General features: G+C 45.4%; 1 protein-coding gene across 2 annotated transcripts in view; it reads right to left on the bottom strand.

Annotated features, from left to right (window-relative positions):
- FAM184B (family with sequence similarity 184 member B) overlaps positions 1–26,367 on the bottom strand; it is a 132,605-nt gene that overhangs the window by 66,238 nt on the left and 40,000 nt on the right. For both annotated transcript variants that reach the window (XM_073657128.1, XM_073657137.1), the window contains exons 2-6: positions 9,981–10,745; positions 7,099–7,234; positions 6,861–7,009; positions 4,687–4,878; positions 1,816–1,926 (exon numbers count right to left, since the gene is read on the bottom strand). In XM_073657128.1, coding sequence (XP_073513229.1) covers positions 1,816–1,926; positions 4,687–4,878; positions 6,861–7,009; positions 7,099–7,234; positions 9,981–10,745 — 1,353 coding nt within the window. The remainder of the gene's footprint in view (positions 1–1,815; positions 1,927–4,686; positions 4,879–6,860; positions 7,010–7,098; positions 7,235–9,980; positions 10,746–26,367) is intronic.

Below are 26,367 nucleotides of genomic sequence, written 5' to 3'. Positions count from 1 at the left end.
TCCAGAATCCAGTGGTGACGGCTTTACACCACTTCATCCGACGCTCGACATTGTGCTTGGTGATGTATGGGTCCATTTACATGGACCAACCAGCAGTTTTAAGCAACTGCTCTTCGGTAAGCATTAACCAATCGGAAGGCGTTTTATAGCCTGGTTACACAGGCGGACTGTTGTAAACAATGCATACTAAATCATCTGTAATAGATCGGACATTGTGCATAGGCTGCATATTAAAGCAGACGGCATGACGAGCAACCAGTTGTAATACACCAGGGGCAATGGGACTGCAGGACTAAAGACAATGATCAAGACGTGTGTCCCAATACTGCTAACTGCTTGAGTATATCAAATTTATCCCATAAAATAGTGACTACAAAAACTGTGGCCCCAATTCTTCAAGACAAGCCAGCCTTACTGAAGGGTGCACTGGAGTAAGAAGCACCAAAGAAGCACCAGATTCAAGAGATGTGTGCCTCTTCATGAATTTGGCAGGCATGCGCAATAGACAGAAATGTACTCCATTGTACTCCAATCAATGCACTTCGGTCTTCACTTTTGTGGAACAAATGATGATGATTTTGGCAGCTGAGCTCAGCCATGCACCCACTTTTCAAAACGTTGTCGAAGCTGGCCGGAACTGGTGCAAAAATTATGGCGAAACTGTTTGATGACTTGGGGTCTATGGCTCTTGGAAGGTGTTGATGAACAAATGTTTAATGTTGAAGGCCCAAAATAGGCCAATCCTTAAGGTGTTAAATTAGATATTATGATATTAATGCTTGATTAGTGGGGACTAACCCTGGGTCTACCACTGGTCAATAGAATAAAGTAGTCTGGCACTTTAGCTCAGCCCCATTCACACCTGAGCTGCAGTATTGTACTAGTGACGAAATATCAGTGGAGCAGTAGGATCTCTCCATTCTGCTGATTGGCAGCGACCTCATCGGTCAGAGCTCCACCGATGAAACATTGCCAGCTTGGATAGGTCATCAGTATTAAACTTTACACCCTGCAAACACTGAGTGACATTTTCTGCAGTAGATGTAATGGTGTTTTTTTTAGTCGTCACCTAATTACATGAACAGCCCCTGACTTATGTTACACGCACGCCGCTAGGTTCAGATAGGGGCGAGACAGGCTACATGAATCCTTTGGAATCCTGGAGGAACCGTTACTCAGGGCGACCATAGACCATGTGCTGCAGCTTCTCTCAGGCACACAGGGGTATTGACCCTCAGGCACAGACACGTAGGTTGTTTTACAAGAGTCCTCATAAATGGTAGAACAGTAGCATTTAAAAAGTAGTCGCATAGCCAGTGCAAGTTAAGTCTTATGAGCAACAGGCTCCAGTGACAAACAGTACAGTCTCCTTAGCAGCACAGCAGTTCACAGTCTTCCCAGTAGTATAGGACAGCACAATTCTAATGCAAAGGCCCATTAATAAATACAGCATTCTTTACAGCACAGTGATATGGAGGAGGGGGAGAGGGTTTGCTGAGGGAGATGATCCATCCCTGTGACACCATTTATTCCAGTCCTTATCTTTCTGCCTGACAATACTGTGCACTACTAGTTCAGGAACTCTACCTGACCTGTGCTTAGCTTCACTCCTGACTTGAATCCTTTTCACTTGCAGGGGCGCTTCTGTGAGATACAGAACACACACACCACCTTTCTCTTCGGCTCCAGCCAGACAGTAAACAACTTCCCCACAATCCCCCTGGGGCTCTGCTAAAACACTCCCTGTCTCTTGTAACTGTGTTAACCCCTCTAGTTGCTGAATGCAACCCCTCTACTTCTGCATGTCACACTTACCTTACATATGGAGTCCTGAAGTTTAACATAAAGTGCATCTCTTTCTTCTACCAAAAGTTTTCTCTCATATTCATTCTTCTTTTTCAGTTCGTCTATGTGCATATCATGAACCTGTAATGATGTAAAGCACGCAAAGCCAATATTGGAACCTCAGTGCAATTAGATAGAAGGCTAAATGAAATTTAGACAAAATCACTAAAAAATGTGAAAATGATGTTAGCCCCAGTACACACTAAGCTTATTTTCTATAGTTTTTTTGTTGCCATGTACATTGGGGAGGACCAAAAATAAGTCTGTGTGGCAAATAGGTTAGATGTACGGAGATAGTGGTCACCAAGACAAGTTGCCAAATGGATACTGTACCAGTTGATTCAAAAGACCCATTATTAAAGGGAGGTGGCTTCAAAATAAGATTCAAAAATACATTTTTAAATACTATGAAACAGTAATTTGAACTCCTGAATTAACGTTTTGCTTAAAGAGCTGGTCCTACAAGTAAACATTAATTTACTTTGTTAGATCACACCAGGGGCGGACATACAATTGGTGCAACCTATGCAGCCGCACAGATGCCCAAGGGGAAAGGGGGCCACTACCATCTCCAAAGCAGGTGGGATTGTGCTTTATGATGAGATAATGTACTGCAAAGGGCCCATATATTTTTCTTGCACAGGGGCCCTCTCCTGTTTGTGTCCACCCCTGGATCACACAAAATGTCACCATTTTTGGTTTGGAAACAATTAAAAAAAACTTCTGTGTATAGTTATTATTGTTTCCCATGTTATGCTGCTATTTTCTTTAACCCCCGCTCAGAAGATTCGCATCATGTGTCTGGTGCTGGTGGTCACACATGCTCAGGCTGTCAACCAGACCACCTGGACTGTCTTGTATACAATTAATGAATTCTGCTATTACAGTATATAGACTAGTCAATAAGTATTAGTGCACTATAAGACTGGAGTGGTGTATATCAGCTTTAGGCCATGGCCCCACTATCAGTATTTGGTCAGTATTTCTTCTTCAGGAGTAGGAGCCAAAACCAGGTGAGGAACAATCAGAGAAAAGGTATAATAGAAACAAGTCACAGATTCTGCATTTATCACCCACTCCTGGTTTTGGCTCCCACTCCTGAGAAAAAATCCTGAACGAATACTGACCAAATACTGATAGTGGGGTCGTGGCCTTAATGAAGAGCTTGCTGGAGTATGACGCGCCAAATTCATTAAGGCTATGTTCCCACGATGAGCTTATGGTGAGTTTTTGATGAACATCTTGCCAGAAATACTTGTCCAGTCAGAAACTGGAGTAGCACTTCAGGCATAAAAAACACCAACATTTTTGGTGATTTTGACTGGTGCACATAGCCACACCCCATCCTACCTCTTCCCCATCTCCACCCATTTTGGCGGAGTTGCTTCAAAATGGTGGAAAAAGACGGAACTCACAAAATGTTTGTGTAACTCCGCGTTGCACAAAAATTTTGCAACGTTTCAAAACCATTTTATGTCAGTATTCTGGCATAAAAGCATTGATGAATTGGTCCCAAAGTTTGTTCTTAACAGCAATGGACATATTGTAAAGAATAGGGGGCGCCATAACAAGTATATAATAATAACAATATTTAAAACGTAACCATAGGTTTAATGAAAATTAATACTACACGTAAAAATATGAAACTTTGTAATATATCTTATCGGAGAGATTTACTTTGCTACCCTCTTGCGTTGATCTTTCACTCTCAAGTCATGGGTACAGTCTGGATGCAGTAACTGTCATCTCCTATCTCTGTAATGGGAAAATCTGTATTCACTGAAGACAGATTTTACCCGTGAACTGAGAATTTTGAGAATGAAAGATCGGTCCAGTAGGAAATAGAAGTGGATTTCTCTGAAAAGTTATATTTTATGAAGTACTGATTTATGAAAAAAAATGAAAACGATGATTACTCTTTATAAACACTGAGTTATTTTTTTAAATAAATCCAATAATAATGTGTTTTAACTGAAACCATGGGGCACCCCCTTTAAAGAGAATCTATCACCAAGGAAAAAGTGGCCAAAATTTTAATTCATTTAATTTCTGCTGCTCCATTTTTTCAGTTCCCTAGATGTGGCACTTTTCTATAAGTGTGCTCTGTATACATTTGTTTTCTTCTTAGCCATATGGGTGTGGCTTACATCTTCCTCTGTCACCAAGAAGCGGAGAGAAATGCCCACAAAAAAAGCTGTGAGCCATGCCCCATTGGATAAGGAGAATTTTTTTTTGTATAGGATGCACTTATTTAAAAAGAGGACCATGAGGCGCATGGAAAATAAACAGTATACTCATGGGAGAAGCGGGAAATAAGCTAAAATAACACTCACTTTTGACCTGTTGACAGGTCTTCTTTAAGAATATACTGTAGTAGTGTGTATTGGACAAACTGTATCAATTACACTGTTACTAAATCAGAAACATTTTAAAGGGGCTGTCCGGTCTTAGGGTACAAGTCTGCCGTCCGTCTTTGTGACTGCAGACTTACGAATCCTCATAGCACGCGGAACATGTGACCGCAGGTCTGTGATTTGCATACATGCGGTCACATGCCGACTAGATGTGTGCGGCCTTCCTCATTGCAAGTGTATTAAGCAAGGACAGACACATCTAGTCGGAATGTGGCCGAAAGTATGTAAATTGCATACTTGTGGTTACATGACCGCTTGTTCCCAACGCCAGCACCTGGGAATCCTCTCAGCACACAGTGCGCACGCTGTGAGGATTCACAAGTCTACAGTCACATAAAGTGACTGCAGACTTGTACCCTAAGGCTGGATAATCCCTTTCATGCTTATTTTCATTGAAGGTAGAAAATGGATGAAGATCCTACAGTACTTTCTGCAGTCGCCTCTTCTCTTCCTCCATGGATGTCCGGATGGATTTTATCTCAGCTACATGCATTTTCGATAAGTCTTCTCGGCTCTTGGCGTGCTGCTCTTTTAGATGCTTTGTCTCTGTCTCTTTCTGCCGTTTTGTTTTACTGATGTCCTCTTTGTGCTGTTTCAGAACAGCGTGTTCTCTCGAGTACTAGTATATGAAAAGATAAACGACAGACATGTAGAGCGGTTAGACGGACATGTTGTTCATCCTAGTGAGGCATCTAACCGTACATTCGCGAATGTAATAAAGGCAGTCTGTTGACCTTGCAAAACTGCTGACAGCGGAAGATAGGAAATATGTTGAGGTGTTAAAACTTACTTTTGTCCACAATTCTAGCAACAAAATGAAAGAGCAATGAAGAGTTATTAAAATGAAGAATTATTCAGGTGCATCAGCCTTGTAAGTTCTCCGATGGTGGTTCCTGAGGCTGATTTCACATGAGCGTATAAAAAATCATCTGCGCATCATCCAGAAAACTCTGACGGTTTTTTCTCATTTGTCATCCACATTTTTATACATCAGCAGTTATTAAAAATTGAAAAGACTAAATACAGTTTCCTATGTAAAAGAATTGCAATTTATTCATCAAAGTTGGATCCCCTTTGGTGACTCCTTATGGGGTCTGATTTTTTTGGCGCACCCATACACAGTGCATGCTTTACTAGTTATTAAAAATGCTCTCCGTTTTCTCCGAGCAGAAGGATTTTTCGTTTTATTGTTTACTGCTCATTGTCTAGGTCTCTTAGGCAAGAAGTGGAGTGCTTACAAGATCGGATCTATTGAGCTTGTAATCACTGCTCTGAAGCTAGCACAATTGTTAGCGCATGCTGATCCTGATTGGGCCAGCTTCAGAGCTCCTGCACTTCCCCCAGGCTGCAAAGGCAAAGCTGCCTTCCATAGCAGCATCAGAAAGAGCACAGTTTGGATCTGTGATACAGAAATGCCGCTTGTATAAACAATCCGTCAATCAGGAGAGCACCACCCCTGGCAAAAAGGAAGCCTGGAAGCTGGAGAAAGGTGTACTCCCATTAAAAAGATGGCACAACCTCTTTAATGCACAGAACTGAGAACACTTTAACCTTAGGAACCGGCCAGAAAGCACTTGCGAGAGCAGCTCACACCAAAATCAAGCTTAGTTTTCTCATGCATTCTACCCCCAGAACCATTAATTAATTTCCAACTTACTTGCAGGGTTTTTAGGGATCATACAAAATGTAACATATGTTAGGCAATGTTAAAAAATAAAGACAATTACTTACCTCTTGAATAGCCTGTTACTTTAGTGGTCTCTGTTAATGCTGGAAGTAATAATGTGTTGCGTATCAGTCACTAGACCACTGCAGCCAATCAATGGCCTCAGTTGTCACATGGTGAAAATAGCAGGAATGAGTATTATTTTTTTTTTATAACAGGTCAATTGCAAACATGCTTATTTTATCCCATCTAACTAATTAAAGCAATTAAATAACTTGAGAATACCCCTTTAACTAATGTGGGGGCAGCTGTTAGATCTTTTTAGGGCTCACCTTTCTCTCTTTTACCCTACATTTGATTTGTATTGATATTTTGATGATAATAAAGGAATTTTTAATACAGTGTAGTGCTCTGATACCTCTTATTTGTTTATAGGCTTTATATTCGTTGTTGTAATAGTCCAATATTAGACATGTACATGAAACCCGCATATGGTTGTTGGTTACCACCAGTTAACATTCGTTTTTCCATAGCCAGATTGGTAAAAGTCAATTGGACATTAACATTAACAAGGATATGTTTACATTACAGAGCCCAGAAGGGGTTCAGTACTGTCCTAGGAGACTTCCGAGTGTTATACATGTTTTTTCCATGCAATTAAAGGCTGCGATTCAATTTTTTGGGAAAAGTCAGCAAAGCAGGCGAATTCAAATTTCATACGGTCCGCCCAATTCTAATATATGTTTGCTATAGTGATGAGCAGAAAAAAAGTCTACAGGGATTATTCAAATCGTATTCCTTGCTAATTTCGAGTCCACAGTTTAGATTCTCCCATTCGTGGCAAATACAGATGTTTCATATTATGTTCTTCATGATCTGACAAAAAGTTCTTGGATTTGTTTCCTCTCCATGCCCTCAGTACAATACCCGCTTACCTGTTTGGAATTCACAATGTCTCCGACGTCTCTCCTACTGGCAGGAGTTTTCCGCACCGGTTTCTGCTGCAGTTGATCTATTTGGCTTTTTAATTCAGTGATTTCAGTGACAGCTGCTTGATGTGCACTCGAGATACTCTTCATCTGTTCTGTCAAAACAAAGCAATGCATTATTGATTTACCACATTGCAGACAGCAGAAGATACAGAGAGCGTCGCGAAGGGTTAACGTGTACTACCTGTCTGCTTCTGGATCTCATTCTCTTGCTGTAATAATCTCTGTTTTGCTACTGAAAGCTCCTCTGTTGCATTTCTCTGAATGCTTCTGGATTCGGCTAGCTCCTCTTCTTTCTGTCTCAGCTGGGCTTCCAAATCCTAGAGAAAAAAAAGGTCTTAGCTTTATTATTTCAGTTTAACCCCTTCACTCCCGGGCGATTTTCCATCTTTTTGATTTTTCCTCCCCTTCTTCCAAAAGAAATAACTTTTTCTTATTTTTACAGCCATATAGCTGTGTTTTTTTGCAGGACGAGTTGTAGTTTGGAATGACACCATTCATTCAGTGTATTGAAAAACTGGAAAAACTGGTGAAATTGCAAAAAAAAAGTGTTCAATATATGGTAAAACTGACCTGGCAATATGATTCCACAGGTCAGTACGAGTATGCAGATATCAAACATGTATAGTTTTTTTTCTTTATTTAAAATTTTTTTGCTTCCGTTGCCATTTTTCCAGACCCGTAACGTTCTCATTTTCATTTTTCAGGATCTGGGGCTGGGTGAGGGTTTATTTTTTGCACACAGAGCTGGTGTTTTTACTGATACAATTTTGGCGTAGATGCAATATTTTGATCGCCTCTTATTGCATTTCATTGCAATGTTGCGTCGACCAAAAAAACGTAATTCTGGCATTTTGATTTTTTTTCTCATTAAGCCGTTTACCGATTGGATTCATTTATTTTATATTTTGATAGATCAGACATTTCTGAATGTGACAATACCAAATATGTGTATTTTCATTTTTTTTTCATTGCTTTATTTTTAATGGGGCCTAAGGGGGTGATTTAAACTTTTGTCTTTTTTTTATTTTTTAAAAACTTTTTTTTTACTTTTTTTTTTACTTTTTACTTTATTTCAGAGTCCCATTAGGAGACTTGAAGCGGCGCTCATCCAATCGCTTATGCTATGTATAGCAGTGCTTCAGCACGGGCCGGCGTTCACAGAAGGATTGTGATAACAGGCACGGGGGTCTTGAACGGACCCCCAGCTGTCATGACAACCCATCGGCGCCTCGGTGATCACGTGTCAGGTGCACTGATGGACGGGATCAATTATGTGCTTCCTGTCTGTGCGTGTTAAATGTCGCTGTTAGTGATTGACAGCGGCATTTAACTGGTTAACAGCCACGGGTAGATTCAATCAGCCATCAATTGCGGGGAAAGATGCGGGCTCAGCGTGTGAGCCCGCATCAAAGGCAGGGACACGGCCGAGGATGTTATTATTCGTTATCGGTCGCGAAGGGGTTAAAGACAACCTGTCAGGTCCCCAAACGCTATTTAGTTGCAGGTTAATGTTGTTAAAATGCTGTCTGGTTATTTTACTGCAAGTGCGGCTACCAGGAGATAATTATCTTTATTCTTCCTAGGAGCCGCCGGCTTTCAGTCAAAGTCATAGAGGCGTGCATAGCGCGGCTTCAGTCACTGCTCACTATACTGTAAGCAAGCTCCATCTTTTTAATCTCTTTGAACAAATGTGCTGCAAAAGAGAGTTGTCAATCGAAGTGTCGCGTCGTACTTACAGTCGCCGCTTACTGTGTACTGAACGGTGACTATAGTTTCTCCATGCACACCTATATGATTGAAAGCCGATGGATCCTGTGAGGTTTCAATAAGGCAGCCAGGAAGCATTGTAACACTATTAACCTGCAGAGTAACCATATATCTGCAGGTTAATAGTGTTTGGGGACATGACAAATGCCCTTTAAGGCTGTGTGTCCACGATGTGTTTTTGGTGCGGATTTGTAGCGCGGAAATGCTCCAGAAACGCATTGCATACCTTATCCCATGACTTCCTATGACATTCTGCAAGTTCTGTGCACATGGTCAGGATTTTTTCTGCTCGGATTTTACTCGCAGAGAAAATCTGGACATGACCAATTCTTGTGTGTTTCTGCATGCATAATTGCCTATACAATGCATTGGAAAAACGCATGGCAAATACACTGTAAAAACGCATCAAAAACGCATGTAAAAACCGCGTGCGTTTTTCTGCCAAGGAGATGCAGAAACGTTCAGTAAAATTTCTGCTTCATTTCTGCATCGTGGGCACTAAAAGCCTAAATGGGTTTTCGGGCTGAACATAAATTTCAGCAGTCATTCTTTGTGACTGCAGATTACAAAATTTTGATGGTGTGTTGGAACGGGAAGTCGGCTGCCAGACCCAGCCAGACTCCGCATACAGAAGGCAGACATGATTAATTATCATGTCTGCCTTCCTGACTGCTGTGTACACAACGCTGAACAATCGTTGTGTATATAGATTAAGAAGCAATGATGTTGCTTCATCCTCTGGACCAAGTGATCATGTGATCGCTGAGTGTAGTGAAGGAGCAGGAGCTGCGGGGTGCAGGATCCAAGGTGACCTAATTTTTAACAGTGTTAAATAAATAAAAAATAAAATAATAATACTAGTAGTCCAAATCACAGTTTATTGCCCTGCCCCCGTTGAAAAAAATGTCCAGTATATACAAATAATTTCTACAGAAAGGGGAACACAATTTAAAATGTTTTTTAAAGTAGTCCTCGGTGGTCCTCGGAAAAAATGAAATATATAAAAAAAATGGGAAAAACAGACACCTATTTGCTATCATTCTTAACATTTTCCCCCAAAATCAGCAAAAAAAAAAAAAGGAATATAAAGATGACATAAAATTAAGCCTCATGTACAGAGAAAAAAAAGGCGAAAATTATTTGTATTTCCAAATGAAAATTTAAAAGAACATGTATGATAAAACTCAAAAATGTGTATGGTCAGAAAGGCTTGAAAATGGCCCGGACCCGAACTGGTTAAGTTGTAGTCAGCAGGGAGGAATGGTTGGAGGGTGCCAGTAATCTCTCCGCTGTTACCTGCACCATGTCCTTCATTTTATGAGAATGTTGCTTGGCTTCCAGGATTTCCAGCTCCTTTGCCTCCAGATCATCCTTCAGCTGTTGGAGCTCCTGTAGCGTAGCGGCTTCCTTCGCCTGACTACCCTTCCTCTGCTCCTGTTCCTTCTGCTGAAGCTGTTTTATCATTTCTGTCACAGACTGCTGCAGAGCTTTTCTCAAGTTTTCCTTCTCTTTGACGTAGCTGCTGTGGAGCTTGGTGGTCTTCAGCGTATAGTCTTCTGTTAATTTGCGGTTCTGTGTTTTTAGATTCTCTATTTCTTTGCTTAGAACCTGGATTTCTTTTTTAAGTTTCTCGTTCAGTTTTTCCACCGACTTCTCTTGGTCACTGGAGGCACGTTCCTTTCTTAGAGCATCGGTCTCCTCTGTGAGCTGCTGCAGACGGTTCTCGTAGTCAGTCTTCATGGAGAGCATTTCCTTGGACAAGGCGGCCATCCTTTCAGCTTGCTCACATTGGGTCTTAAGCTCCCTTTCTTCTGATTGCCTTTTGTACATGGCAAGATCGGCTAAGCTTTGTTCTTTTGTCACATTACTTTTCTCCAGAGCCTCCTCAAGGTTCTGCATCTGTAGTCTCAGGATCCTCTCCTCCTCTATCAGGTTCTCATATTGGAGAAGTTTTTCCTTTTTATCACTCGAAATGAGGTCAATCTCATGCTGATGGGCTTCTTTTAGAGTGAGAATATTCACTTCATATTCATCAATCTTGAGATTCAAAGAATAAATTACCTACAGAAAGAGAAAAGGACAGAGACAGAATTCATTCATTATTAAGATAAATATGGCGTAACTACATCCTGGTCCTGCTGGTATAATATAACATGCAAAATGCTTCTCTTCTTCATATCGAGTCACTATACCTATAGGGTAGAGTGCCCAATGTCAGCCCACCCCCAGGACTGGTACATATTTGTCATTTGCTACCTCTACAATCAGACATAAAATATCTGTATGCACTTATAAACAATGGTCCATATTTATCTAAACCGTGTACTTTGCGCCAACTCTTTATTTCCAAAACTCCATATTTTTTTAAATGTTAAATGATATTATATTAAAATATGATCTAAATTATTATTATTAAAATAACATATTAAATTATATTAAATACGTTTAAAAGATACATTTTAAGCAAATTATGCAGCAAAACTTTTTAAAGGAAATGTATCATCAGAAAATTATCTTTTTTTTTTTTAATCAGGATTTTGTATTAAATTACAGCCATCACATTTAAAGGGAAGCTGTCATGTCCTAGCTACTATCTACACTGCCCCCATAGCGTTGTTAGTGATGCAATGTGCATCACTAACAAGCTTTATTCATTAAAATCGGTGGTAGTATAATTATTTTAAAACCTTTAATATACTTTGTCCTACCTGGTCGTATTCAGTCATAGGGGTGTGATTCTCACATTCAGTCATGGGCGGGCGCTGCATTCACTCACTGCTGGCGCCGCCCATGTATTTGAATATTGCTTCCGGCAAGCGCTATTATTGTGGGGCGCATGCGCATTTGTACATGTCCGGCCGCCTGCGCAGTGAGGCTATGTGATTACAGCTTCACTGCGCACGAGAGGGGAACAGAGTGTCATAGCGCATGCGCAGTGAAGCTGCAAACTACACAGCCTCACTGCGCATGCGCAGGCGGCCGGACATGTACAAATGCGCATGCGCCCCACAATAATAGCGCTTGCTGGTAGCAATATTCAAATACATGGGCGGCGCCAGCAGTGAGTGAATGCTGCGCCAGCAGTGAGTGAATGTGACGCGCCCCTGGGCCTGTGTCGCGCTGCGTTGCGCACGCGGGAGCTTACCCGGAGCCGGATCTCTTGAGGGTTGTAGTCTCGTGGCGGTGACCCTGTCCGTGCCCAGGGAGTCAAACTGAGCGGCGATGTAACAGCGGTAGATGTAGGACGACTACGCCACCCGTTGAATGCAGCTATGGAGCTGCCGCTGCAGGACAGTCCGCTGAGGCCGGTGGATGGATGGTGCAGCGTAGATGGTATAACCCCCAACGGGAGGGGTATGGCCTCAGGGCAGCAGATGTGGATGATGGGGGTAGCAGGAACCACTCAGAGACGGTGCGGTGTAATTCAGGGTCTTTACTGGTAACAACGATAGACCCTCCCGGAGTACTTGCTAGTGAACGGGGCCTGGTCAGTCCTTGAGCAGATGGGATCTCCCCTGGCCAGGCGGAGTTGTAGGCCTCCTAAACTGACTGTACTCTTCTGGCTACCTTGCTAGAAGCGGATATAAGTAGCCCACGTCCCTGAGTGTACCGTGTGGTGCTCACCCGTATGGCCGGTGACTCGGGGCCTTCTAATGGCTTCCGCTCCACGATGGCGGTGCTGGTCCCACGCGTGTGACCGTGCCTTCGGGTTTCTGGGCCTGAGGACCTGAAATCCCCTGCCGGTCGGCTTCTGCTGCTGGGTAAGAGTTAGTCCCCACAGCCTCGGACGCCGGGTCCGGTAAGAAAGCTTCTCAGTCAGGGCGAGCTCTGCAGCTGCCAGCCCCTGACTCGTAGTAGTATTGCTTCTGCTGTTTCTTGTCTCTACTCTCCTTGACTGACTAACCCTGCCTCAGCCCAGGGTTTATACAGGGGAAGTTCTTCCCCTCCCAAGACTGGGCAGGAGGTGTGGCATGCACAGGATCCCTGACCAAAGGACCTCCCACCTGCTCTCAGACATAACATTACATTACTGTGGAAAACCAGACCCCTGGGGTGCCACATTCCCCCCTAGTGAAATTTAGTACTCCGGGACTAAACATATTTTAGAAAAAACATAACAAGATATAACAACAATAATAGTACAATAAGAAGAAACACATAAAGGTGGTCACGGCATGTCCGTAACCGGGTGTAGTCTTTGAAGAAAGCAAGGTGTCCATTTCACCAAAACAGGGAGACGTAACCAGGTAGGGGTCTGTCCTACCCCGAGTCCTTAACAGTCTCTAGTCCATCCTGGGTTACGCTCCAACTATGTACAAGGATTCCCGGTAAATCCACCAAGGATTCCTAAAAATAACTGGAAACACAAAATTATACACAAGCAACAATACACAGATAAACATAAATAAAACAATTTATACACTTCAAATCCTCCAGCGTGCGGGTAACTGGCCTCTAGTGGCCCTAGTGGACCTACGGAGCTGACTGTCTGGCCCTGAACTACAGGGTGTAGGAGCTGTCAAGGGTAAACTGGGCAGCTGTCTACCGGCTCTTTGTCTCACTAGGGGTACGGCAGGCTCACTATAAGCAGAGGGTTGATCCTCCTGTTCTGCTTGTGTGGAGTCTTCTGCCTCCTGGACCGGCTGTTCTTCCAGCTCTACCTGTTGCTCCGTAGGTGCTTGGGATGCTGGTTGGAGGAAGGTGAGTACGGGTACCACAACTGCACCATTGACTTGAGTCCAAGACCGAGGGAAGTCCCCGAGCACAGTACTAACCATATCTTCCCTTTCCTCTACGGGTCGATGGTCTTCTTGTTCCTCTTCAGGGTTCCTCAGTTGTTCGGGACACTTCTTCAGGTGGTCCCGGGATACAATGGCTGTGGTTTCCCCTCCGTCTTTACTGATGGTACAAACCTTCGGGTTCTCGTGACTTGAGGGCAGTACGGTGTACGGGTCCTTCTCCCACTGGTCATCCAACTTGTGGAGCCGTCTCTTCCTCTTCAAGACCTGCTCTCCGGGTACCAGGGGAACAGCGGGAGCATACTGGTTGTAAGTTTTCTCTTGTCTTTCCCTAGCCTGACAGAGACTTCGCTCCACGCTCTCCTGTACTCTCCGGTACTGCTGCTGCCTCTCTGTGTCCCAGTCTGTTTCTGGTGAAGTGTCCTCGGGTGTCAGGACTCCCATTTCCAGGTCAACAGGTAACTTACCAGGTCTTGCCCTCATTAGGTAAGCCGGGGTACAGTTGGTGGAACCTACCGGGATGTGGTTGTATAGGTCCACCAGATCGGGCAACTTCTCAGGCCACAGACTGCGTTCTTCCAGGGGCAACGTTTTTAGAAGATCCATTACCACCTGGTTCATTTTCTCACAAAGTCCATTAGTTTGCGGATGGTAGGGTGTCGTCCTTATCTTCCGGCAGCCATACAGATTGCAGAATTCCTGGAAGACCTCCGCTTCAAAGGCAGGTCCCTGGTCCGTCAGCACTTGGTCCGGGTACCCGTGTGGACGGCAAAAGTGCTACTGGAAGGCTCTAGCTGCTGTTTGAGCCGTTAAGTCCTTGACGGGGACGACAACCAGAAACCGGGAGTAATGATCCACGATGGTTAACGCGTAGACGTAGCCACTTCTGCTTGGGGTCAGTTTTACATGATCCAAGGCTACCAGTTCCAACGGTTGCCGGGTGACGATGGACTGCAGGGGAGTCTTCTGGCTGGCACGGTCCTTCCTTCTCAGGTTGCACGGGCCACAGTCTCTGCACCACTTCTCGATGGTTCCCCTCATGCCTACCCAGTGGAACCGCTCGCGCAGCAGGAACTCCAGCTTCTTCCACCCGAAGTGTCCAGCTCCGTCGTGGTATGCCTCCATCACCATGGCTGCGTCTCTTCGTGGCACCACTACTTGCCAGAGTAATTCATGCGTCCGGGAGTTAACCATTCTGCGGCACAACTTCCCTTTGTAAAGGAACAGTCGACTCTTTTCTGCCCATAGTTGTTTGGCTTCCTCCGGAGCGTCTGGTTCAAGGCGAGCCTCCGGCCTAGTCAGCATCTCCTTCACCAGTCGGACGGCAGGGTCGCTGTCTTGCGTTTCCGCCCAGTTGTAGTGGGGTAAGGGGTTCAACGTAGCAGCCTGCTTACTCCTTACCCGGTGGGAATACTGGATAGTCCCATGACGGTGGAATGCAGGGAGTTCAACTTCTTCCAGTCCCTCTGGATCTTCTCCTCCGTCCGGCAGGTTGGGCATCCTGGACAGGGCGTCCGCGTTGGTATTGGAGCGTCCTGCCCGGTATTTGATTGTGAACTCGTAGTTGGACAGACGGGCCATCCACCTCTGCTCCAGGGCACCGAGTCTTGCCGTGTCCAGGTGTGTCAACGGGTTGTTATCCGTGTACACGGTGAACCGGGAAGAAGCGAGGTAATGCTTAAAGCGCTCGGTGACTGCCCATACTACGGCAAGGAACTCTAACTTAAATGAGCTGTAATTCTCGGGGTTCCTTTCGGTGGGTCGCAGTTTTCGGCTGGCGTAGGCAATTACTCGTTCCTTCCCCTGCTGGATCTGGGACAGTACGGCTCCTAGCCCGATGTTACTGGCGTCGGTGTAGAGGATAAAGGGCTGGCTATAATCCGGGTACGCCAGGATTTCGTCCCCCGTGAGGGCCATCTTCAGCTGGCGGAAGGACTCTTCTTCCAGCTCCTCCCATTTGAAGGGCGGTTTCTGGTTCTTGGCCTTCCGGGACTGGCCTATCAGGAGGTCCTGCATAGGTGCTGCCTTTTTGGTGAAACCGGGAATAAACCTTCGGTAGTAGCCTACCAACCCGAGGAACTACCGCACTTCTTTTACGCTGGAGGGGCTTGGCCATTCCTTAATTGCGGTGATCTTATCAGGGTCGGGAGCCACTCCGTCAGCGCTCACCACGTGTCCCAGGTACTGCACCTTTGGTTTCAGGAGGTGACACTTGGAGGGTTTCACCTTTAGGCCGTAACTTGCCAGAGCTTCGAACACTTCCGCCAGGTGTTTCAGGTGGTCCTCATACGTCTTGGAATATACGATGACGTCGTCCAGGTACAACAGGACCGTCTCGAAGTTTCTGTGGCCCAGACAACACTCCATTAGTCGTTGGAAGGTTCCCGGTGCGTTGCAGAGTCCGAACGGCATGCAGGTGAACTCGCTAAGTCCCATCGGGGTGGTGAATGCGGTCTTCTCCCGGTCCGCCTCTGCTACAGGAACCTGCCAGTACCCGCTAGTGAGATCCAAGGTAGAGAAGAAGTTAGCAGATCTTAAAGCAGCCAATGACTCCTCTATCCTTGGTAAGGGGTACGCATCCTTGTGTGTGATACGATTGATTTTCCGGTAATCTACACACATCCTCATGGTGTTGTCTTTCTTTCGGACTAAGACTAGTGGAGCTGCCCAGGGGCTACAGCTATCCCTGATCACCCCAGCCTCCTTCATGTCTCTAAGCATCCCCTTGGCGTGTTGGTAGTGGGCAGGGGGTACGGGTCGATACCTCTCTTTTATAGGAGGATGGTCTCCCGTGGGGATGTGGTGTTCTACCCCCTTGACTCGCCCGAAGTCTAACGGGTGTTTACTGAACACTCTCTCGTACTCCTGAACCACCCGATAGACTCCTTGTTTCTGGTGTGCGGGAGTGGAGTCAGTACCCAGATGTAGTTGCTGACACTAGTCCTCCATGTTTTTCTTAGAGCCGTTACCTTCCTCCGGGTGAGATGGAGGCAAGGGTTCCACAGATTGTATAGAATTTTGGTTAATGGTATATAATTTGGCTAGCGTGGCATACCGGGGCAGGTACACTTCCCTCTCCCCGATATTTATTATGCGAACGGGCACCCTCCCATGGCGTACATCAACCACCCCCCGTGCTGTCAAAATGGTGGGCCTACTGTCCGAGTAAACTGGTTCTACCATTGCCTGGTAATCTCTACCTCTCAGACCAATAGCTGCCCGGCACCAAATCATCATTTCACTTTTTGGGGGCATGGCAATAGGAAAAGGGTCACACATTCTTACGCTACCAATCTCACCGCCGGAGAGTTCCACCTGTTGCCGTCGCATCAGTGCCCGGATCTCTTTCTGGAGCACCCGCTGCTCGCCGGAGCTGGCGTTCTTGGCAACCTGCTGTAAAAGGAAAATCACCTCTGCAAGACAATTTTCAATTACATTAGTTCCTAGAGTTATTTTTGGGTGACTCTCATGTTTGTCAATATCTACAATGATCAGTCCCTGTGCTGCCAGTTCGACTCTACCGATTTTGATGGTCATCTCTTTAAATCCGATCTGTGGCACGGGCTGGCCATTGCTGGCGATGATACTCAAGTCGTCGTCAGGGTAGCGGGTAATATCCGAGTCATTCCAGTACTGCTTAAAGAGCACGTACGGGATGGTGGTGACCTGTGACCCGGTGTCCAGTAGGGCACTCATGGGAATGCCATCCAGTACCACAGGCAAGACTGGACGTCCTCCCACATATCTGTCGCGCCAGTTCGATGGGCCTGGTGATCTTTTTCCTGGGGGTTGGCCCTCTACCCCAGGTTGTGCCCGTTTAAAGAACAGTACCTTGCCATATGTCCAGGTTGATTGCAGCGGCGGCAGATGGGTCGTCCGTCCTCGCTGTATCGGTCACTGGGTCTTCCTCTGGCCGGTGGGGTCCTCCTTGGTCGACGCCACGGGATGTCCTCCGGTCCGGATGCCAGCTGGATCTTCCCTGGGGTGGAAGCCTGTAAAGACTGCACAGTTCGGGTTAGCGCAGCAATGCTCTTAGCTAGCTCTTGGACCTGATGGTGTAGGTCTGGAGCCGGGTCATTGTCCAAAGCCTGCGCATCAGCTCCCACAGGCCCTGCCGACAAGGGCGCCGCCTCCTGGTGGTAAGTGATAGCAGGGCGCTTGTGGGTCACAACGCCACCCGGTGCCGGTTCTCGGAGCACCCGGATGGCTCTGTCCTTGAACTGTGCAAAGCCCAGATGGGGATCCTGTAAGGCCATTGCCCGCAACTGGGTTCGGTGGGTATTACAATACAGTCCCTCTATAAACTGTTCGGTCAACAGCCTGTCCTCGTTTCCCACTCCATCAGGGTCGGTCTGCTTAATGGCCCTCAGGGCCTCTTGTAGGTTTAGTGCATAGTCCCTTATACTCTCATGCGCTCGCTGCTTGCACCCGTAGAATCTAAGCTTAATCTCGGCTGAGGTGCGGGTATCAAAGGTGTCCTTCAGCCGGGTTAGTATCCCTGCGACAGTCTTCCTCCCAGGTGGCCAGGATTTTACTTCCCTTTGGGCTGCCCCGGTTAGTTGGGCCACCAGGATGCTCACTTTTTGCTCTTCTGTGAGGGGGTACACCTGGAAGAGGCTATCCAGCTTTTCTCTAAAGTCATGCAGGGTATGTGACTCCCCTGAGTACTGGGGTAGCCAAGCTGCTCCCGGGATATAGGGCATGGTGAAGGGCATAACTGCAGCAGCGGTAGCGCTGGCGGGGGTTGAGGCAGTGAAGCTCTCCTCCGTATCCGACATCTTCCTCCCCCCTAGTGGACCGTGGCCTACCTTGCGATGATCCTGTTCCGTAGGCCGCGGCTCCGCAGTGGATCGTCAGGGTTGAGGACCTTCCGTCGCGCTCCTGTGACGTCGGCGTCTGCTGGGCTCCTTCCAGGACCTTACGCAACGTCCGGACGTGAGGCGGGGCTTCAGTTCTCGCGCGCTTTCGGAGTCCACGCCCCTCTTCTTCCCGCGCGGCGTCCTCAAGATGGCGTCCAATGGCGGGAAAACTCCACGGATGGCGGGAAGAAGGCAGAAGATGGCGCCGGATGGCGGGAAACTTCACCGATGGCGGGAAGAAGGCTGAAGATGGCGCCGGATGGCGGGAATCTTCACCACAGGTAAGTTTGAAAAGTCTCTTTTTCAGGCACGCAGTACCCGGTGGTTGCGGGCACGAAATCCTGCCGACTACGCCAAAGTTGACGCGCCCCTGGGCCTGTGTCGCGCTGCGTTGCGCACGCGGGAGCTTACCCGGAGCCGGATCTCTTGAGGGTTGTAGTCTCGTGGCGGTGACCCGGTCCGTGCCCAGGGAGTCAAACTGAGCGGCGATGTAACAGCGGTAGATGTAGGACGACTACGCCACCCGTTGAATGCAGCTACGGAGCTGCCGCTGCAGGACAGTCCGCTGAGGCCGGTGGATGGATGGTGCAGCGTAGATGGTATAACCCCCAACGGGAGGGGTATGGCCTCAGGGCAGCAGATGTGGATGATGGGGGTAGCAGGAACCACTCAGAGACGGTGCGGTGTAATTCAGGGTCTTTACTGGTAACAACGATAGACCCTCCCGGAGTACTTGCTAGTGAACGGGGCCTGGTCAGTCCTTGAGCAGATGGGATCTCCCCTGGCCAGGCGGAGTTGTAGGCCTCCCAAACTGACTGTACTCTTCTGGCTACCTTGCTAGAAGCGGATATAAGTAGCCCACGTCCCTGAGTGTACCGTGTGGTGCTCACCCGTATGGCCGGTGACTCGGGGCCTTCTAATGGCTTCCGCTCCACGATGGCGGTGCTGGTCCCACGCGTGTGACCGTGCCTTCGGGTTTCTGGGCCTGAGGACCTGAAATCCCCTGCCGGTCGGCTTCTGCTGCTGGGTAAGAGTTAGTCCCCACAGCCTGGGACGCCGGGTCCGGTAAGAAAGCTTCTCAGTCAGGGCGAGCTCTGCAGCTGCCAGCCCCTGACTCGTAGTAGTATTGCTTCTGCTGTTTCTTGTCTCTACTCTCCTTGACTGACTAACCCTGCCTCAGCCCAGGGTTTATACAGGGGAAGTTCTTCCCCTCCCAAGACTGGGCAGGAGGTGTGGCATGCACAGGATCCCTGACCAAAGGACCTCCCACCTGCTCTCAGACATAACATTACATTACTGTGGAAAACCAGACCCCTGGGGTGCCACAAATGCTGCGCCCGCCCGTGACTGAATGTGAGAATCACACCCCTATGACTGAATATGTGCAGGCAGGACAAAATTTATCAAAGGTTATAAAATCATTATAGTTGCACCAATTTTAATGTAAAAAGCTTGTTATTGATGCAAATTGCATCACTCACAACGCTATGGGGGCAGTGTAGATAGTAGCTAGGACGTGACAGGTTCCCTTTAAGGCCTCTTTTACAGCGCTCTAGTATGCTGTATGTATGTCCTCAACCCCTTCAGCAGATCCCAAGAATGACCTTTTATTATACCTTTATATTGAAAAAACCTGTTGACCGGTTTCCTTTAAATGCATTTTTTTTACGAATTTTTGGTAAAGATTTTATTTCTCATATAATCTGAATTAAAAATAAAAAATAGTTAAAAATAAAAATTTAGCAATTTTCACACCGGCCACTGTTCTTTTTTAGTCTCCTGCTCAGCGCCTGCATCTAATGAGCGTGTGCACAGGTTACTGTGAAGTGAGGGGGCGCAGGGTCAGATGTGATGTCACCAATGGCAATTTGAGGATTCTGTGTTATTAGCCCTGTATGGAGGTATTATCCTGTCTCTGATGATAAAAAAGACTGCTGAAAATTTTTCCTGAGAGGACAGGAAATATGTGTCTAAAATAGTCCCAATGCCCAGTGTAAAAATTACAAAATTACAAATTTTGTTTTATTAACACAAATCATGAAAGGAAATATAGCCAATAATTTTTAAAAAACACATGAAACACAAAAATGAGTAGTCTGTGACTACCGGATGAAAGCACTGAGAAAAGCGTCCTACCCTCCAGCATTCGTGACTTTGCTTTTGATTAGCCAACCAGGTACAACATCACACATGCACTACACCACAAAAATAACATTGTGCCAGGCTGGCTAATCAAAAGCAGGACTGGGATGCCAAAAGGTAGAACGGGGTTCTCAGGGCTCCGTGACCTGGCGACTTGACTGGGTGTCACAATACCACCTCTTAGTATGTCTTGGACGCAGTGACTAACTGATCAGTCGTCCAATCTAGCGCAGTCACGGGTTGAGCTGTTGATATTTTGATAGACAGCTCAGTCGTCCAATCTAGTGCAGGGGCGTGCTGTGCTGTCAGTATTTTGATTGACAGCTCAACCGTCCAATCTGAGACGGGGAGGTGCTGAGCTTCCTTCAGGTGTTCCCTGTTCTTAGTGATTACCCAGTTATTTAACGAAGCTGTCAGTACCGGACAGAACTTTCAGCTTAGTGTGGTGTTTTCTCTGTGCCTTGTGCTTCGAACTCATTCTGATCTTTTGATGCCAGGCTCTGGATTTACCTACTGACTACCTATTTGTAGTACTCCTTTTGCCTTGATGCTCTCTGACCTTGGAATTCTGACCCCGGACTGTGACCTGTCTACACCTTTGTCTCTTCCCTTTGTTTATTATGTACCCTCCTGGCTCTTGACCTCGGATTCCCTGACTATCCTGATTCATGGCTTGTCCCTGAGAATTGTCTCAGCATCACACTGGATCCTGCTAATCGAATTGCACCGACTCTATTCTTATCCAATGCCGTAACACGCTTGACAATGACATAAATATCCAGACTTACTAAATTCTACCTCTGTGCCCTGCACTGGCTGCTCAGTGCTGGCTTTGTACCAGGCGGCACATCTCCAGTTACATCAAAATTCATGTTTGTCTCTTTTTAGCGTACGTCTAGCCATGTATTTAGTACGAGCTATGTTTATGGAGTGTTAGATACTTCCAATCACTCTTATAATAAATATCTAAGTAGATATAACACACATCACATTGGATGCTTCACATATCTACAACTCCAGTGGGGGATTTCATTTTTAATCAAGAAAAGTTGCAAAGTAGTCTCATTTGTTATTTTATCTCCGCTAACGTTATAAAATAAAGAAAATATGTTGTTCATTTGCAAATTTTATTTATTCCCTGCTCATGTGAATAACATTGAAACAGCTTACATCTTTGATGATGTGATGTCATCCCCTATGGCAGATAAAATGCTGAGAAAACATTACCTGTGTTTTATGTTTCTCAACGGAGCTCAGTGGACAGTAATCAGGTATATGTATGGGGAAAACTGCAGAGAACAAAGATGGCAACATGTTCTTGGCTATTCTGAGCCACAATGGTGTAAAAACTGCAATAATAAATGAATGCATAACAAAATGTAAAAAAAAAAAAAAATAATGAAATAAAATGGTAGACAATAAAAATAAGAATGGAAAAAAGGTAGAAATTGAATCATTTTATCCTGAAATATTGTAATAGTAAAAGAAGAGAATGAGAATGCAATTCTCATGGGTATAGGTAATCTTTGGCCACGGCCCCACTATCAGTATTCGGTCAGTATTTTTTCTCAGGAGTGGGAGCCAAAACCAGGAGTGGGTGATAAATGCAGAATTGGTGACTTGTTTCTATTATACCTTTTCTCTGATTGTTCCTCACCTGGTTTTGGCTCCCACGCCTGAGAAAAAATACTGACCGAATACTGACCAAATACTGATAGTGGGGCCGTGGCCTTAAAAGGAATCCGTTACCAGTTTTTTTGCTACCACATCTGAGAGCAGCATGATATTGGGGCAGAGACCCTGATTCCAGAATTGTATCACTTACAACTTGCTATAGTTTTGATAAAATCACTGTATTATCTGCTGCAGATCTATCAGTTCTTAGAGTGCTGACCTGTGTATAATACCACCCTCACCACTGATTGGCAACTTTCTATGTATACTGTGCATAGGCAGAAAGCTGCTAATCAATGGTGTTGGGGAGTAGTGGCTTAACTACTAAACTATGATTTTATAAAAACTACACTAAGCAGCCCAGTAAGTGACACATCGCTAGAATCAAGGTCTCTTCCCATACATTATCCTGCTCTTAGATTGACAAATTCCCTTTAATACCATTCATTGAATTAATATACGACACCCATTTTAGAGTTAAAAACAGCTTCAGGCTTATGCTAGGGATGGCGTTGTGATAACTCTTATAACTTGTCGACAAGTGTAGACTCTCTGGTTTGTGTTCAATTCTCCCCTGTAATCTATGTTCTGATGATGAAAATAATGTCGTGACTCCCAAGTAATACAGCATATCCTCACACAATGTCTAAGTGCTGATGATTCTGCTGAAAGCTAAATTCTGCAACAGCCCAAACATGCAAAACTTAATCTTGGCCACCATTTTTATTTTTGCTACAAAATTCTGTACTTAGATTATTAGCTCCCATGCACATATAAAGCCAGATACACCGAACAGTGCTTGTTGTCACAAGGAAAGCCCTTCTTAGTGCCTATTATACCGCTATATACTGCATTTTGAATAATTCAGTATCAGCTAATGAGGATCAGACTGTAAATTGCTCTATAACAGCCGACTGTCTATTGTAACTGTGACTTGTGTCGTTTTTAAAATTCTCTGTGTCTTCACTAATTAGTGGAAACATTTGATTGAAATTGGTGTAATTCTGCTGCTACGACCAATGCATTTTGCTTAACCTTACATTTTACTTTCTTAATATACAGAAATAGCTGGCACGTCGCCTTTGTGTGTACATTCTGGGCATACAGTTAGCCAATAGCTCCATACCAGCACTCACCACATGTACAGTATATACTGTATACATAGCCTGCACATGGAATAATAGAAAATAATATTGACATATGTGATTCCTTCTAGGCAAAATTGTCCCAGTGCAAATATCTAATTAATTCACATTTTACCCTAAAGTGGATTTCCATTCAAAATGTAAAATTTGACGTAAACCAAACATGATGATGATATCTAAAATTTGGCAATGATATTTCCTTTATTAAAAATATTGCCATTTTTCTATTTATTCAACGTACATACAGCCAGTGATTGTCTTTATCGAAAGGGTATCAGTCGCTGGGTGTTTGCTCCCCCATTTAAGAGCAGAGACTCTGATTCCAGCAATGTATCAGTTACTTTACTGATTGCTGCAGTTTTGATTAATCTCATGCAGATGTACCACTTCTCTGTATAACCCCACCCACAACACTGATTGGCAGCTTTCTGTGTAAGCTGTGCATAGGCAGAAAGCAGCCAATCAGTGATGGGGGCTTGGTTATACAGAGCTATTGAATATAGAGAACTACTTGGCAGTAGATTTACTAGTCCTCTAATCGAAATATCCTGTTGATAAAACAGTGATTTTTATCAAAACTACAGCAAACAGCCCAGTAAGTGACACATCATTGGAATCAAGACCTCTGTACCTCTGTCTCTACAATATGGTGCTCTCAGATTAGATGGAAAAAATCCTTTAAGATTTAAGATTCCCTTTAAGAGAGCGCCAACATGCTACCGTTAGCTGCACGGCCAAAACTACTCGCGGAAGGCCAATGACCGCACAAATGTGAACCAAAATTTTGAGGCCATTGACTCACAAAGTCAGTTGTAACATTTGGATGCACCCTGAGAGGGTTGAAAAGCCACCCTCTTAAGGTCTAATATCTTTTATTGATTTCTATGAGTTAATGTTGACACTGTTGCAGTGGAAGGGAAGCACACTCTGGTTTCGAGAGGCATAACTTCAAGCCCAAGTGTCACAGGTCTCTCACAGTGTTGGTCTTCTCATATGGTCAAAAGGGACCGTTTGGCCCATTCTAAGCTCCAAGCCTTGGGTACGACTGCAACTTCTGATAGTTATGACCCTGATGGTTACCAAGGTTATGTCATTGTCATGTAACGTTGTGCTACGCAATATTGTGCTGCAAAGTGCGAGCAGAGAACTATTCCTAGGCAAAATTAAGACCCTATTAGGCCTCATTGAGAAATGTGAATGAGCAAGGGAGATACACACATGGGTCAAGAAATGCCTCACGCAGTGTGTTGGTTGGTAGTGGGCCAAAGAGTGTGAGGTACCATCAGTTGTGGGGTTTTGTCCTAAAAATTAAATGGGCACTAAGCCACAGGTGAGGCAACTGGGTCATGGGTCAATGTGGAGTCAGCCTGATGTGCATCCTCACATCTCTTATAGCGTCACACACAGACAGCGAAGACTGGCACTGAAGGATGAGGTACTGAGAAAACATCAGCAACACAATTAGCTGGCAGAGTAAGGTTTAGTAACCTCTCGTTATTAAGGCGTAACCAAACGAGGGCTTATAAAAGGCCACAGAGGTGCGATGAAATTCCAGCTTGAGTTGCAGCACATGCAGTTTGTCCAAGATGGAGGCGACCACCCCACCTTGTAAGAGAGAGCCCACTGTTAGTAGACGATGATTGTCACAAAGAGGGGAGCAGTAAGGCTTATTCCTGTTTGTAAAGAGAGAATCCACCTCTAGTGGGTGAGGTGATAGCCACCAGAGAGGGGCAAGGAGATACCAAAGGAGTATGAAAGGCAATGTCAAGTACCACACCTGTTGTTTCCGTGTTGCAGTGACTGTAAAGAGGAGTCTACAAAAGTGTGCAAAGTGACTAGACCGGCAAGTTATAGCTGCCATCGCGAAGTATTGTGACCTACACAGAAAGCGCGTGCTGAGATAGTGACAAAGAACCTCTTTCAAAATGAAAATGGGGCCTTTCAGAAACCTCAACTAATTGTGGTAAGGGCTTACTGTTTGCCTCTGCTCAAGTCAACCTGTTGCCTTATGTGAGACCATTAAGCTCATTGCCTCCTTGTTAATAAAGTAGAATTGACATCTGTGTATGCCTGCATCTTTCCACCATCGCTGAGTGCATACCATCCTATATGCCTCCTATAAAGGGTTCAGTCCTTCTCACATACAAGTGGTCGGGTCTTGGTATCAGAGAGTCATCTATGGAGCAGAAAGTATGGAGGTCGACAGAGGACCAAAAAGCATCGGGACTGGCAGAGAGGAGGATCTGTTAGGTGACTATGACTTGTAAGCTATTTCCAGGAAAAAAAACCATCATGTTTGGACAACCCCTTCAAGATACATTCTTAGACATGCAGACGGGGAGAATTCTTTGCAGCAGGGAGACGCTTGAGTATTTGTCGTGGACGTGTCATAACTAAATAACTAGTTATTGTTTACAGGATATTATTTCAGTAAGTCCCATGCTGCGTCGTGTGTTTTGGCTGTCTGAATACTGGTAACAGCTGCTCTCCTAATACAACATGGAGCTTTTTAAATAGAACTTGGCTCAGGAAGTTGAACCTTGCAAGTTTAGACATTGAGGATGAAACTCCTCATACCTGGAGGAAGTTCACAAAGAAATCTACTACTTGGGCACTTTGGAGGGTGATTGCAGCCATTTTTGCAAAAGTGACAACAGGAATTACAGCCATATAGATCATCATCTACGAATTAGTTTCCCAAAAAAGATCAAAGGTTGTTTGTATGTCAGCTCAGGAAGCTCCTCTATGAGCCACTAACAAGCAGCGCCTTTCACTCTGGGGTAGCTATATGCAGGGCCGTCTCCAGGTTTTTGTGGGACCCGGGCGAAAGAGTCTCAGTGGGCCCCTTTAGCACATACCACGATTCATGATGCACAGATACCGCAGAGAAATATAGGTATACAACACAGGGCCCAGCGGTGCCCCCTCATCCTTCACATATGCAAACATGCACACACACACACAGTACGCAGACATGCACGTGACGCGCCCCTGGGCCGGTGTCGCGCTGCGTTGCGCACGCGGGAGCTTACCCGGAGCCGGATCTGTTGAGGGTTGTAGTCTCGTGGCGGTGATCCGGTCCGTGCCCAGGGAGTCAGACTAAGTGGTGCTGTATTAGCGGTAG

This window comes from Phyllobates terribilis, unplaced genomic scaffold, assembly GCF_046119375.1.
Source record: "Phyllobates terribilis strain yellow unplaced genomic scaffold, ASM4611937v1 Scaffold_1__5_contigs__length_1240528914, whole genome shotgun sequence".
Taxonomy (NCBI): Eukaryota; Metazoa; Chordata; class Amphibia; order Anura; family Dendrobatidae; genus Phyllobates; species Phyllobates terribilis.
The sequence above is the reverse complement of the archived record's forward strand: the minus strand, read 5'-3'. Positions and strand labels throughout refer to the sequence as shown.